The 11,808-nt window shown below is 42.4% G+C and overlaps 1 protein-coding gene across 4 annotated transcripts in view; it reads right to left on the bottom strand.

Moving 5' to 3' along the window:
- LOC306912678 (uncharacterized protein) overlaps positions 1-11,808 on the bottom strand; it is a 53,473-nt gene that overhangs the window by 3,071 nt on the left and 38,594 nt on the right. For 2 of the 4 annotated variants that reach the window (XM_079489082.1, XM_079489081.1), the window contains exons 2-5: positions 10,048-10,194; positions 8,550-8,870; positions 2,922-3,017; positions 878-997 (exon numbers count right to left, since the gene is read on the bottom strand). In XM_079489082.1, the coding sequence (XP_079345208.1) occupies positions 878-997; positions 2,922-3,017; positions 8,550-8,870; positions 10,048-10,177 (667 nt within the window). In that variant the 5' untranslated portion in view covers positions 10,178-10,194. The remainder of the gene's footprint in view (positions 1-877; positions 998-2,921; positions 3,018-8,549; positions 8,871-10,047; positions 10,195-11,808) is intronic. The other 2 variants (XM_079489083.1, XM_079489084.1) reach the window with 2 other exon arrangements.

Genomic DNA, 11,808 nt, shown 5'->3' with positions numbered 1-11,808 from the left:
ATTTGCTAATAAACTCAAAAGCAAGAGAACCAACATTTGCTATATGTCAAAGCAGGAGCAATGTTTGGGAAGTGTGCCCATGGAAATAATTTTAAAGCTCACTAGGGGAATCACAGAAGCCAGAGTCTGGTCTGTAGGTCATTCAAAGACCAGGGTCCAAAACAAGAAAGGCTTTTTTTCCAGCCTCAAACAAAGTGGGAGATTACCAAGAATGGCTTTATAAGTGAGAATATACCAACCTGTAGCAACCTGCGAGACGTTAAGGAGTACCAACCTTCTAGGGCGTACAGAGTACAGTGATGAGTCCTATAGGTGGAGTTGATTATGAACCCCAATGCAGCATGAAACTAGTCAAGTTTGCTCAGAGTTGAGGAACTAGCAAAACGGTAGCCTGTAACCAGCTTTTGCGAGACGCATTAGAAAAGCTTTTTTGCCAAGGCGTCAATGTGGTGTTTGAAGTTTAACTTGTTGTCCAACCAAATCCCAAGATATCTATACAACTCAACCCATTCAATGGATACTCCATCCAGGGTAGTGATGTGTGAGGCTATTTGGAGAAAATAGCATGGCCTTGGTTTTGTGGCGTTTTAGTAGTTTGCTCAGTTCAGTTTGCTATGCAGTTCATGCTGCAATGAGACAAAGTCAGAGGCCACATTTGACACTACCACATAAAGTGAGGGGGCACAGGAATACAGAATTGTATCATCGGCATACAGAATCTTTGCCACGGCAGAGAGATTTGCAATAGGCCTGTAGTTATTGACGTCACAGGGGTTGCCAGCCTTGAGAAGTGGTGAAGTGTGGTTTCCACACTTCTGGTAAACTCTGAGTAGATAAAGAAAGATACAAAATGTCCCTGTGTTTAACACTGACTGACCTCCACCGTGCTCCTCCCAATGATCACTGTCTTCAGTGTCACATTCACTGGACTCCTCCCAATCATCACTGTCTTCAGTGTCAGATTCAAGTTGAACTTCAACATGCGAAGAAATGTCTTCTTGGATGTATAGGAGCAGAAGAACATCATGATAGTCATCAACACTGGAGTCTGTTTTCTGTTCTTTCCATGTACAAAATTAGCTATTAGCAGTTACGAAGTAGACTTTATAGAATGTGGTTCTGGAAACTTCAGAAAAGCCAAAGTCAATTAATTTAAGACAATTTAAGCAAAGTACATAACTCGGAAACTTTGGTCCATTATTTCTCCACTTTTATAATACCAATTGGTATTGTATTTTATATAATTTATTTATTGATTAGCCACCTTTACGATGTATAGATTGTAAAGATATGGCGTTCGTGGAATGAGCAACACAGCTAAACGTGTGGGTAGCGCCTCCAAAGAATTTGCCAAAATACTGCAACTTTTGTTCACCATATTAGTGCAACTATCATTTATTTTTGTCCATATCACTACGCCCCAAAAGTTGAACAAAAGTTGCTCTAACATTTTAGAAATAGGTCAACAAGTTTTGTGGATCAATTTACTTAAAATGCGTGGCCCCCTGTGCCCCCCACAAAATGACCGGAACTACTTAATATTCACCAAAAACTCCCACCATGGGACTCGGGCAATCAACTAATACAGTTGCAATTACTATATTAATGGCAAGTATTTCATACAACTTAAGTGAATTATGTGAATTATGCCCCAAGAAAGTCACCATTGTGTCATTCACAATTTTTCGCGACACCCCCCTTACATTACTTTTGCGGATCTGCACTTATCTCATAAACAGTGGTGTCATGGTCGTAGAATGCAGTACCGCCGTGGTACCCAAGAAATTGTGATGTGCACACGCAGGTACGGAACCGAACGGTGCACAAGATTCAAGAGGAGACGCACCTAATCGGGTCACCATGACTTTCCAAGATGCACCAAGTACCCAGTAAGCCCCCCCCACACCCCCCTATTTTCACACTGTCAAGTGCCGTGCCCAAATCCAGAAGGCTACTTTGCATAACAACAGGTTTACCCGAGCGCAAATTTTGATTTTAGTTTTAGTCATAGTTTTCACTTAGTTTTAGTCACGTTCTCATACACATGGTAAGCAACACAGCAGTCTATGGATGGCTCCAGTAGGCTACTGCTTCTGTGGTGTTCTGCACGCAACGCCACAAGAGTGTCTCCTCCACCATCGAAGACATTCGACGGTCCGAAGCAATTCTTTTTAGTTTTGCTATTTCAGCACAGTCAAGAAGTTTGTCTGATTATTTTAAGTCTACTTCATTTGTGTTTGTGTGTCTAAAACTCATACACTATAAACAATATAGGCTTAGGCCAGTGGTTTTCAACATTTTTCATGTCAAGGCCCACTATTCAATTCACATTTGAGCCACGGACGGACCACCATTCAATTAGATCTAGTCTCTCAGACCCAAGACTAAAGCATATTGTGTTTGTCCACAATTCCATGCTGTATTGATGTTGGACATTGTTGGTACCTGCATTAGGAGAGATAACGATCAAATGAACAATTCTTCTACATTCTCTAATTGTACAGACTTCTTGTAAATTAACTGATGCGGATGTTTAACAATAATTTAGGCTCTTGAGCGTAAAATGATTTGGTTTCACTTCACGCTCTCAAGAGTTAAAGATCTATAAGGGTCCATTTGGTTACCAACTATTAATTTAGCTGGGGACCACCTGGAACCTCCTCAAGGACCACTGGTGGTCCCCGGACCACTGGTCGAAAACCACTGCCTTAGGCTATCAGCTGTTCTGTGCACAATTGCACGTGCACACATGTAGGCGTGTGTGCGCGAGTGCACATGCGTGCGCCACCATTACACCACTAGTAGTAGTTTGTCTTGTTCCACACTGTTGAAGTACAATTGTTTCACTGCCAATAGTGCAGATAGCAAATGTTGTATGTGACAATGAACGCCTTGAAGCTGGAAAAGAGAGAGAGACTTACTGAGGTCTGGCTGGTCTTCAGGTTCCCCCGGTATCATTGAAACTGGTCTGGCTGGGTATGGAGAGTTCATCTGCACCTGCTGTCTGGACTCGGAGTCTGGAATGAAAATAATAAAATCTTAAAGTTCAGATTTGTCCTTCCACCCAAAAAAATAGCAGTTCGGGCTTAGCCTCGGTCCCAACCTTACTCATCTGCAAAGAGAAAAGCCTGGTCACAACCTAAGGCAGAGAGAGTACATAGAGTGCCGACGTCCTGACGTCACTCGCTCGTCCCCTCGATTCCTCTGGTTCACGGAAGTAATTTCTCTATGGAGAATAACATGGGCTCATCTTAAAATCGTTTCATATAAGCGTTGTGGTCCAAAAATAAACAAGCTGTCTCTGCGTTATTATTATCGTTTGCGACAGTCTCTAGCGAAAATTTATTTATTTTTAAAACAGTTCTTATAAGAGGCGATCTAAAATCCCCCTATGGGGATTACAATGCATATAAAAAGTACATGAAGCCGCGGATCTGCACCCTCTACCGATATCGACGTCAGACATCGGTGCTCTATAGCCGGAAGCGTCGGGCCGGAACATCCGTTAGATGCATTTCCCCCGGATACGATATTTTCCAACCAATCACAACACTTTCATACACAGAGAATGTAAACAGATTTGTAAAGGGTCAACGTCATTTCCTTGAGCGGGACTTCCACAAAAATCCTGCTACTTCCGCCAGTTTCCAGCAATGCGAAACGTGGCAATATGGTAGAAGGCCATGCCAAACGGTGAAGAGTCGAAGCCCACGACCATTGGCCAAAGGGTGGCGCTATAGCACTCAATTGAAAATGCATAGCTCATGCCTCGTTTTGGCCAAAAACATCCATGGACCTTGTTTGACCGTCTGCAATAAAACTTAGATACACATATGCGTCTCCTCATGCGGAACAACTTTCGTGTTCCGATGTTTGATCTCTCATCCTTAGAACTCCCACCATTTTGAATTATATGAAAAACAGTATTTTTGAGCAATTTGCCTGAAATGTTCTACACACAATCTATGGACTGTTACCTGAAATCCCAGTTGAAGAGAAGTTTGTACGTGAAATAACTCATGCCTCGTCTGTCGGTGACCTAACGTGGCACCGTCGTATCGCTGCTTGCAGCTATATTTCTAAATGTAACTATATTAGAAGATTTTCCCTCTTTAAGGTAAGTAGATTTTTTCGGCGTGTCATTGGAGCGGTTAGACCATACAATTAACAAATGAGCATTTTAAATAGCTGACCCTAACATAACCTATATTTCTAACCTTAACCCTAACCTTAGTAAAATTATTTAAACTCTAAACCTTAACCCAAAAATCTCCCAAAAAGGTGGGTGTCACTCGTCCCATCTGGACCCGGGACGAGTGACATGACGTGGCCATTTGGACATGTCGAGCAGCCGAGCGACAGCCCCCTCCCCTCTCAGCCCCCTCCCCTCTCAGCCGAGCGACAGCCCCCTCCCCTCTCAGCCCCCTCCCATCTCAGCCGAGCGACAGCCCCCTCCCCTCTCAGCCGAGCGACAGCCCCCTCCCCTCTCAGCCCTGAAAGTGTGCCTGTTTATTGTGCGTATTGCATATAGGGCTATATCTTGCGCCACCCCTTAACCCTTGTCCCTAAAACTAATTTGCCATTTTTTACTATTTACTATTGGTTGAGGGATAAGGGTGGCGCAAGATGGAGCCCACATATAGGCTATAGTGAGGAGATGCATGTATTAAACGGAGGTCAAACGGTTCATGAGATATGCCTGTAAGTTTGCATTTTCAATTGATCACTGTAGCACCATCCTTTGGCCATAATACACATTAAACATGTGATTTTTCAAATCCATGTAAACAGCCAGAGTTAGTCAGAAGCAAATTTCCATCTGTAGTCAATGAGCAGGCTCTTAAAAGTGGTAACATAAGTGTCCATTCAAAAACATATACAATACAAAAACAAGTTTATTTGATGAATTCCTGTTCTGTCTATAGAAGTGTCTATTTGTACGTCTCTAAATGTTTTGATGATTTGAACATGGTGGACCCTGTTGGAAACAAGTGTAATGCTTAATTGGGTCGTCCACTCACAGTTAACAGCCTTTGTATTGAGTTTGTGCTTGAAATGTACTGTAATTCTGCAAACTGTTAATAAATTCTTCAATCAATCAATCAATCAAACTGTCTAAGCAGCGTAGGCTACATAGCCCTCTATGTACGCGTCTTCACCGTTTGACATAGCCCTCTACAATATTGACACATTTCGCAAAAACTGACTGCATTGGTTCAGCCAGAAGTGCAATATCTGGCAGGAGAAGAAAACATATTACAAACACAATCAGGGAATAGAACATAGGCCCTTGCCTTCGGGCTTGGCCCCTCAATAAAGTGTTTTCTATTTTCAGGTCAACAGTGATGCACTGAGACTTGTTTACAACAGGGTCCATCATTTACAATTCATCAGAACCACATGTTCACTACCAATACCCATGCCCTCTACACTCTTAATTTACATTATAGGCTATAAATAAAACAAAAACATACCTTCCCGGATGACGTATTCTGGTAGAAAACACACTTTAACACATCCAAAGTGGGGAACTGTTCTAGTCTCGAGTCTCAGTCCTGTTCTTGAAGCTATTTTAGCATTAGCGTTAGCATACAAAACAAACCATTTGAACCTATAATGTGCAAATTCCTCCCGTTTTCTTTACACAGCGTTGTGCAACGCGAGTCTCAGACACAAAAGTTGCACAAAGGGTTGTACACTGTAAACAGTGGGGCAGCGGTGGCCGAACGGTTTGCGGAGCGGTCTTGTTATCGGAAGGTCGCCAGTTCGTATCCCCGGACCGGCACGTTAAAATTACCACCGCTGAAGTGCCCTTGAGCAAGGCATTGAACCCTACCATGAAATGTTCAATGAGCAGGGTCTGGCTGTAAACAAGTTCGTCGAGTCCATTCACCCTGGGTAAACAAAGAGCTTTGCTTGTATATCATCATCACACATTCTCTGTATCACGTTCACGCTCTGCTCTTTGTTTGGTAGAGCTGTCTAGTGAACAGTGAACACGGATAATGGAGCACAGATAAGACTTCCGGTGGCCGAGCTCTTCAGAATAAAAGTAAGTAAACAAAAACGATTAATTTGCACATTAAAACAATAAATTAAGTATTTAAACGAAAGTATACAACACACATGACGTGTCTTTGCATTTCTATTAACATTTATAACAGTTAACATTAACAAATCATCTAAATGGATAAATGCTGTTGCGGACACTGGACAGAAGACGGTTCTTCGTGTCAGCAGCATATTTCTCTAAACGATATGATTGTTTTTTTTAATATGTTTTGGGTGCATTAAATAACATTTGCGGGACATGATATTAAATAGCGCTTTTTCACTTCCTGAAATGAAGACGTGGCAGTCCTGGAGTAGGCCTACACAATTCAGCCACGAGATGGTGTTGGTGGTTAAATGTATAAATCAAAAGACGAGAGTTACTAATTTCTAATCCAAAATGATTCATTTCAATACTATAAGGATAAAATAACTGCAAGTGGATATTTAATAATTCTCTTAGTTTAAACACAGCCGTGTTTAATGCAGGAGTAATGCTTTCATCACAGATACGATTTAAATAATCGTATCAGAGATGAAAGCATTACTCCTGCATTAAACACGGCTGTGTTTAAACTAAGAGAATTTGAGTCTGGCTTATTAGCCAGGCTACCTCTGCCCCACCCTCTCCTGGTGCTGCGGCCATCTTGGATCCTAAAACACAGGGAGAGGTGGGGCCGAGAAAGGCCACCAATAGATTCAGATTCAGATAGATAGATACATACAAAAACACTTCGATACACATATCCTCATGCCGAACAACTTTCGTGTTTTGACTTTTGACCTCTGACCTTTAGATCAGTCGCCATTTTGAATTATATGAAAAACAGTTCAAATCCATCTCCTCCGAGGTTCTTTGATCAAAATGCACGAAACTTGCTACACGTGAATTTCGACCTAGACGGACAAAGAATCGGGAGTACATTTTTAAGTGAAAAAAATAAGGTTTTATGAGCCAATGGTTGCCGTTTTGTGAAAATTCTTCTTCTGCCCATAATACATACATGCAGCATCACATGCTTATGAAACTTTACAGTACGGTAGAGGGTCATGCCAAATAGAACTGAAACCAGTCTTACTGCAATTGGCCAAAGGGGGCATTTAAAAAAAATTCAACCATTGAACAGGCATAACTCATACCTGATTTTCTGCCTGGATTTCTGAGCAATTTGCGTGAAACGTTCTACACACAATCTATGGACCATTATCTGAAATCCCAGTTGAAGAGAAGTTTATACGTGAAAACATGAACAGCGAACACATTGTAGAAATGGATAATGACATGCACAAAACCAGGACACACATCATAAACACTGAATGATTTAGCGGTTTACAATAAAACTGATTGTGTCTGGATAGCTCAGTTGGTAGAGCTCTCGCCTTTGGACCACACGTTTGTGGGTTTAAATCTGGGCACCGCCAACTCAGCGTATGAGTCTTCAATAATCCTGCTCCCCCTCACAACTAAAACCTAACTTGTCACAATTACATGGTCTTCTATTTCTCAAGTTCAGTCTTCCTTTTTTCTATGGCTTATTGTTGTGCATATTGTTCTTATTGCTTATTGCCTTCCTGCTTGGTCCGCCTTATCGCTGCTTGCAGCTATATTTTTCCCATTGGTTTTCAGAGTAGTTAACTGACTCTTTTTCAAAGGATTGTCTGCAGTGTGGCAACGCTGGTGGTATTTTAGAGAAGTTAACTGACAGAAACTCTTGTCACAAACTTTACACTTGTAAGGTTTTTCTCCAGTGTGGATACGCTGGTGTGTCTTCAGCTCCCTTTTGTGAATGAAACGTTTGTCACAATATATACAGTGGAATGGTCTTTCTCCAGTGTGGTAACGCTGGTGGAACTTCAGATAACCTGATGTACTAAAACTCTTGTCACATTGTTTACACTGGAAAGGTTTTTCTCCTGTGTGGGAAATCTGGTGTGACTTCAGTAGGTTTAACGCATGGAAACTCTTGCCACAATGTTCACACTGGAAACGTTTTTCTCTAGAACTGTGAATACCCTGGTGCTTCTTCAGAGAACCTGCCCGGTGGAATCTCATGTTGCAATGTTTACATTGGAAAGGTTTTTCTCCAGTGTGGATATGCTGGTGTCTCTTTAGGTCACCTTTATGTCTGTAACTCTTTTCACAATGTTTACATTGGAAAGGTTTTTTCTCCACATGTGCGTCACACAGGTGTGTCTTAAGGCCAATTGCAGTAATGAAATCCTTTTTACAATGTGTACAGATGTGGGTCTCTGAAGACCGGGACCTCACTCCTGAGAGAGAGAGAGAAACAGAGACAGAGAGAGAGGTGAATAGGCAGGTTAAAAAAAAGTGAGTACAGGTACAACTTGAAAAACTTCCATCAAACAAATTCCTTGTTTGGGAGCAATAAGGCTTCATGCTTAATACTTTGTTTTTGTTTTTCAAATTTTTCTTGTATTTAGTAACTGTGCCAACTGTTTAGTTCCTGTCCCTGTGTTTAACAGTAACACTGACTGACCTCCACTGGACTCCTCCCAATGATTACTGTCTTCAGTGTCAGATTCACTGGACCCCTCCCGATAATCACTGTCTTCGGTGTCAGGTTCAACGTCATCTTCAACGTGCAAAGAGATGTCTTCATCATCATCTTCACTTTTCACTGCTAGTAATGTCAACGTTGACCCATCAGGCTCCTCCGGTCTTTGAAGTAGCTCCTCCTCTTTAATGTCTGGAGGCTGAAGTAGCTCCTCCTGTTCATCTTTAATCCCTGGAGGCTCTGGTTCCTCCTGAAGCAGACTGGGGCTCCTCTCCCGTTTAGGAGAAAACTCCTCTTTGATGTCTAGGAGCAGAAAAACATCATAACACTGGATTCCATTTTCTGGCCTTTCCATGTACAACATTAGCTATTACCAGTTACGAAGTAGACATTATAAAAAGGTGATTCTGGAAACTTAACTTCTGAAAAGTTAATTAGTATGATTTAAGCAAAATACATATTTGTTTGTGTTCATCAGGCATCCCATGTGTGTACTTCACTTGTGCACTGAGATCACATGACACACATATAAAACTACCTCTGGGAGACTCAATAAATAAAATAATGACATGCATTCATCCATCGGGTTCATTACCACAGTAAAAAAAAAGAAAAAAGTCACTATTGAGCAAGATGTTAACATTAATTCCCTGATGAAGTTAAAATGCCATAAACTCTTCAGTGTTTTCACATGATGTAAAATAGAAATTATATACACTGGCAAAATAATAATTTATAATACCAATAAAATGTGTTTTGCGACGGTTTGCAGTCAACAGGGACAGTTTACTTTATTCTTTTAAGCCTTAAGGGCCTTGCAAACGGGGAGCGATAAAACACGCCTATAGTTCATTTTCAATGAGACCTGCGATGTGCGATAAGGCAAGTGTATTTACGTGAGCGCGGTCACGTGAATTTATTGTGCGTGTGCTCGTTACGTGCACACGACTCACCAGACCTGGATTCTGTTTAGCTTTTTTTACGTTGTGGTGCCCCTCTTCAATAGACCTGGAGCAGACCTGTGTTGATCCAGGCAACAACGCCTGCGTTCCTCGCTTCACGTTTGCAAGGCCCTTCAGTCAATTTAAGGCATGTAATGAATAGAGTAACATTTATTCAACAGTCGAGCTGCATGTTTTCTTTTAAATATATCTATTTTGTATTTACATGTAGGCCCCCACACACACACACACACACGCACATGCACACACACACACACACACACACACGGCGGGGTGCATGCCTGCATGCAGATGCAGGGCTTGCTAACCTCGCGTCACCATATTTGGAATAAAAAAACATTGATTTTCGCCGAAAAGCTACACTTTTGCACGTCTGATCGCCATTCCGACTCACCGCATTACTAAACGTGTCCATAACTGCAGGCGGAAGTTATGTATAGTCGGAATGGCGGTGCATCGGAATGCCACTCTGTCTTCCCATGAGGGGATCCAGCGTCCCCTAGTTAAAACCCACTCACCGAAGTCAAAGTCGTGGAAGTGCTGGGGTAGTCGTCTCTGTCTCTTCCCCCGTCCTGCTGCTGGGGGCTCTGGAGAAATGGTTCCGGCTGCTTCTGGAGAACTCATCTTCACCTGCAGGCTGGACTCCATAGACCGGTCTGGAGTCTCTGGAATGAAGGAACAGAATAAGGACGTTGACATTGAAGATTACAACGCGTGCTGTGTTCGCTCCCTGCGTAGTACCACAGACTGCCATTGTACAAACACAGGCAGTAGTGGGCACTAGTGGTGCAAAATAAAAGTGATTATTCAATTCATTGCGATGCCGATCGTGATAGTCATGGACGATAATTAATCAATTCAACAAATGTCAAAAATCAGTTATTAATGATAATTATTAAGGGCCTTGGAGGTGCTGTGGCACCTAGCCCATTTCGGCACCCTCGGTTACCTTTTCTGAATTTGGACGGCGGTACGCCTAGGGACCCTTGTTGGTTATTCCACTCTCCATAGGACGCAGATTTACCTACTGTCTGTTCACGGAGACCTGAATTGTCACTTGAGTGTTGGTGAGATGTTTCGAAGCAAAACTTCAAAAAAAGATTAAAAATACTTAACGGCAACTCCGATTAGCGCTGTTTCGCACACGTTTCCGTTGTCTCCTAAAGCTGTTTTACACATCTTTGAAACATCTCACCAACACTCAAGCGACAGCGTCTCCGTGAACAGACAGTAGGTAAAACTGCGTCCTATGGAGGGTGGAATAACCAACGAGGGACCCTAGGGTACCGCCGTCCAAATACAGAAAAGTAAATGAGGGTCCCGAAAGGGGCTATGTGGCACCAAGAGGTGCATGCATCGTCGAAGAAACCTTGTACGGGGGCTCCTGTTAGGGTCTTCAAGGTGTTTTTGTTGACCAGTGAGGAGTTCCTGTACAGCAATCTTGTTCTTTGGTTGACTATTTTGATTACGGTGGTGGCCATTTTATCACCGGAAAGATTTGCCTCCAGGATGGAACCTAGGTAGGCAATTTCAAATTTTCGTGTGATAATATTGTCACCCACTCTAACCAAGAATGTCTGCCTTGCTGAGATTACTATTTGATTCAAAGAGAATGGATTATTTTTTTCCCCAGGTGTAAAGTTTATTATCAGCGAGCCAGGTGCAGATTCTACCAAGTTCAGAGCTGAGGGTCTTTTCAACCTGCAGTTTGTTCCTGTCCGAGACTAGCAGTGTTGAGTCAACTGCGAACAGGAACAAGTTGCAGTCACGAGCTGATGTCATGTCGTTTACATACAGTATATTAGGAACATTAAAGGCCCTAGTATGCTTCCTTGTGAACGGCACAGCTCACTGGAGGGAGGGGGTGAACAGTGTTCCGTTCACCTCAACCATCTGTTCTCTCCCCTCCAGGTAGGACTGCATCCAGCTCATTGATGTGCTATCAAAACCAATTCATTTTGCAGCATGGAGTGATTCACGGTGTCCAAAGCCTTTTAGAGTGTCCAGCTTGACCATGCCGCAGTATTTGCCAGCATCCCCATCGTGTTTGATGTGGTCACTCAAATAGAAGAGGCATGTGCCAGTGTGGAGTGGGATGTTATGAAGCCAGTTTGGAATTCGTACATTTTTTTTTGTGGCAAGATACTTTTCAACCTGTTCATAGACTATTTTTTCCATCATTTTCGAGATGGAGCTAAGAATAGAAATAGAGCGCTAGTTGCCGGGGTCCAATTTGCTCCCTGTCTTGTGAAGGGGGGTTATTTTGGACAGTTTGAAAT

Source organism: Electrona antarctica (assembly GCF_951216825.1).
Source record: "Electrona antarctica genome assembly, chromosome: 20".
Classification (NCBI taxonomy): domain Eukaryota; kingdom Metazoa; phylum Chordata; class Actinopteri; order Myctophiformes; family Myctophidae; genus Electrona; species Electrona antarctica.
The sequence above is the reverse complement of the archived record's forward strand: the minus strand, read 5'-3'. Positions and strand labels throughout refer to the sequence as shown.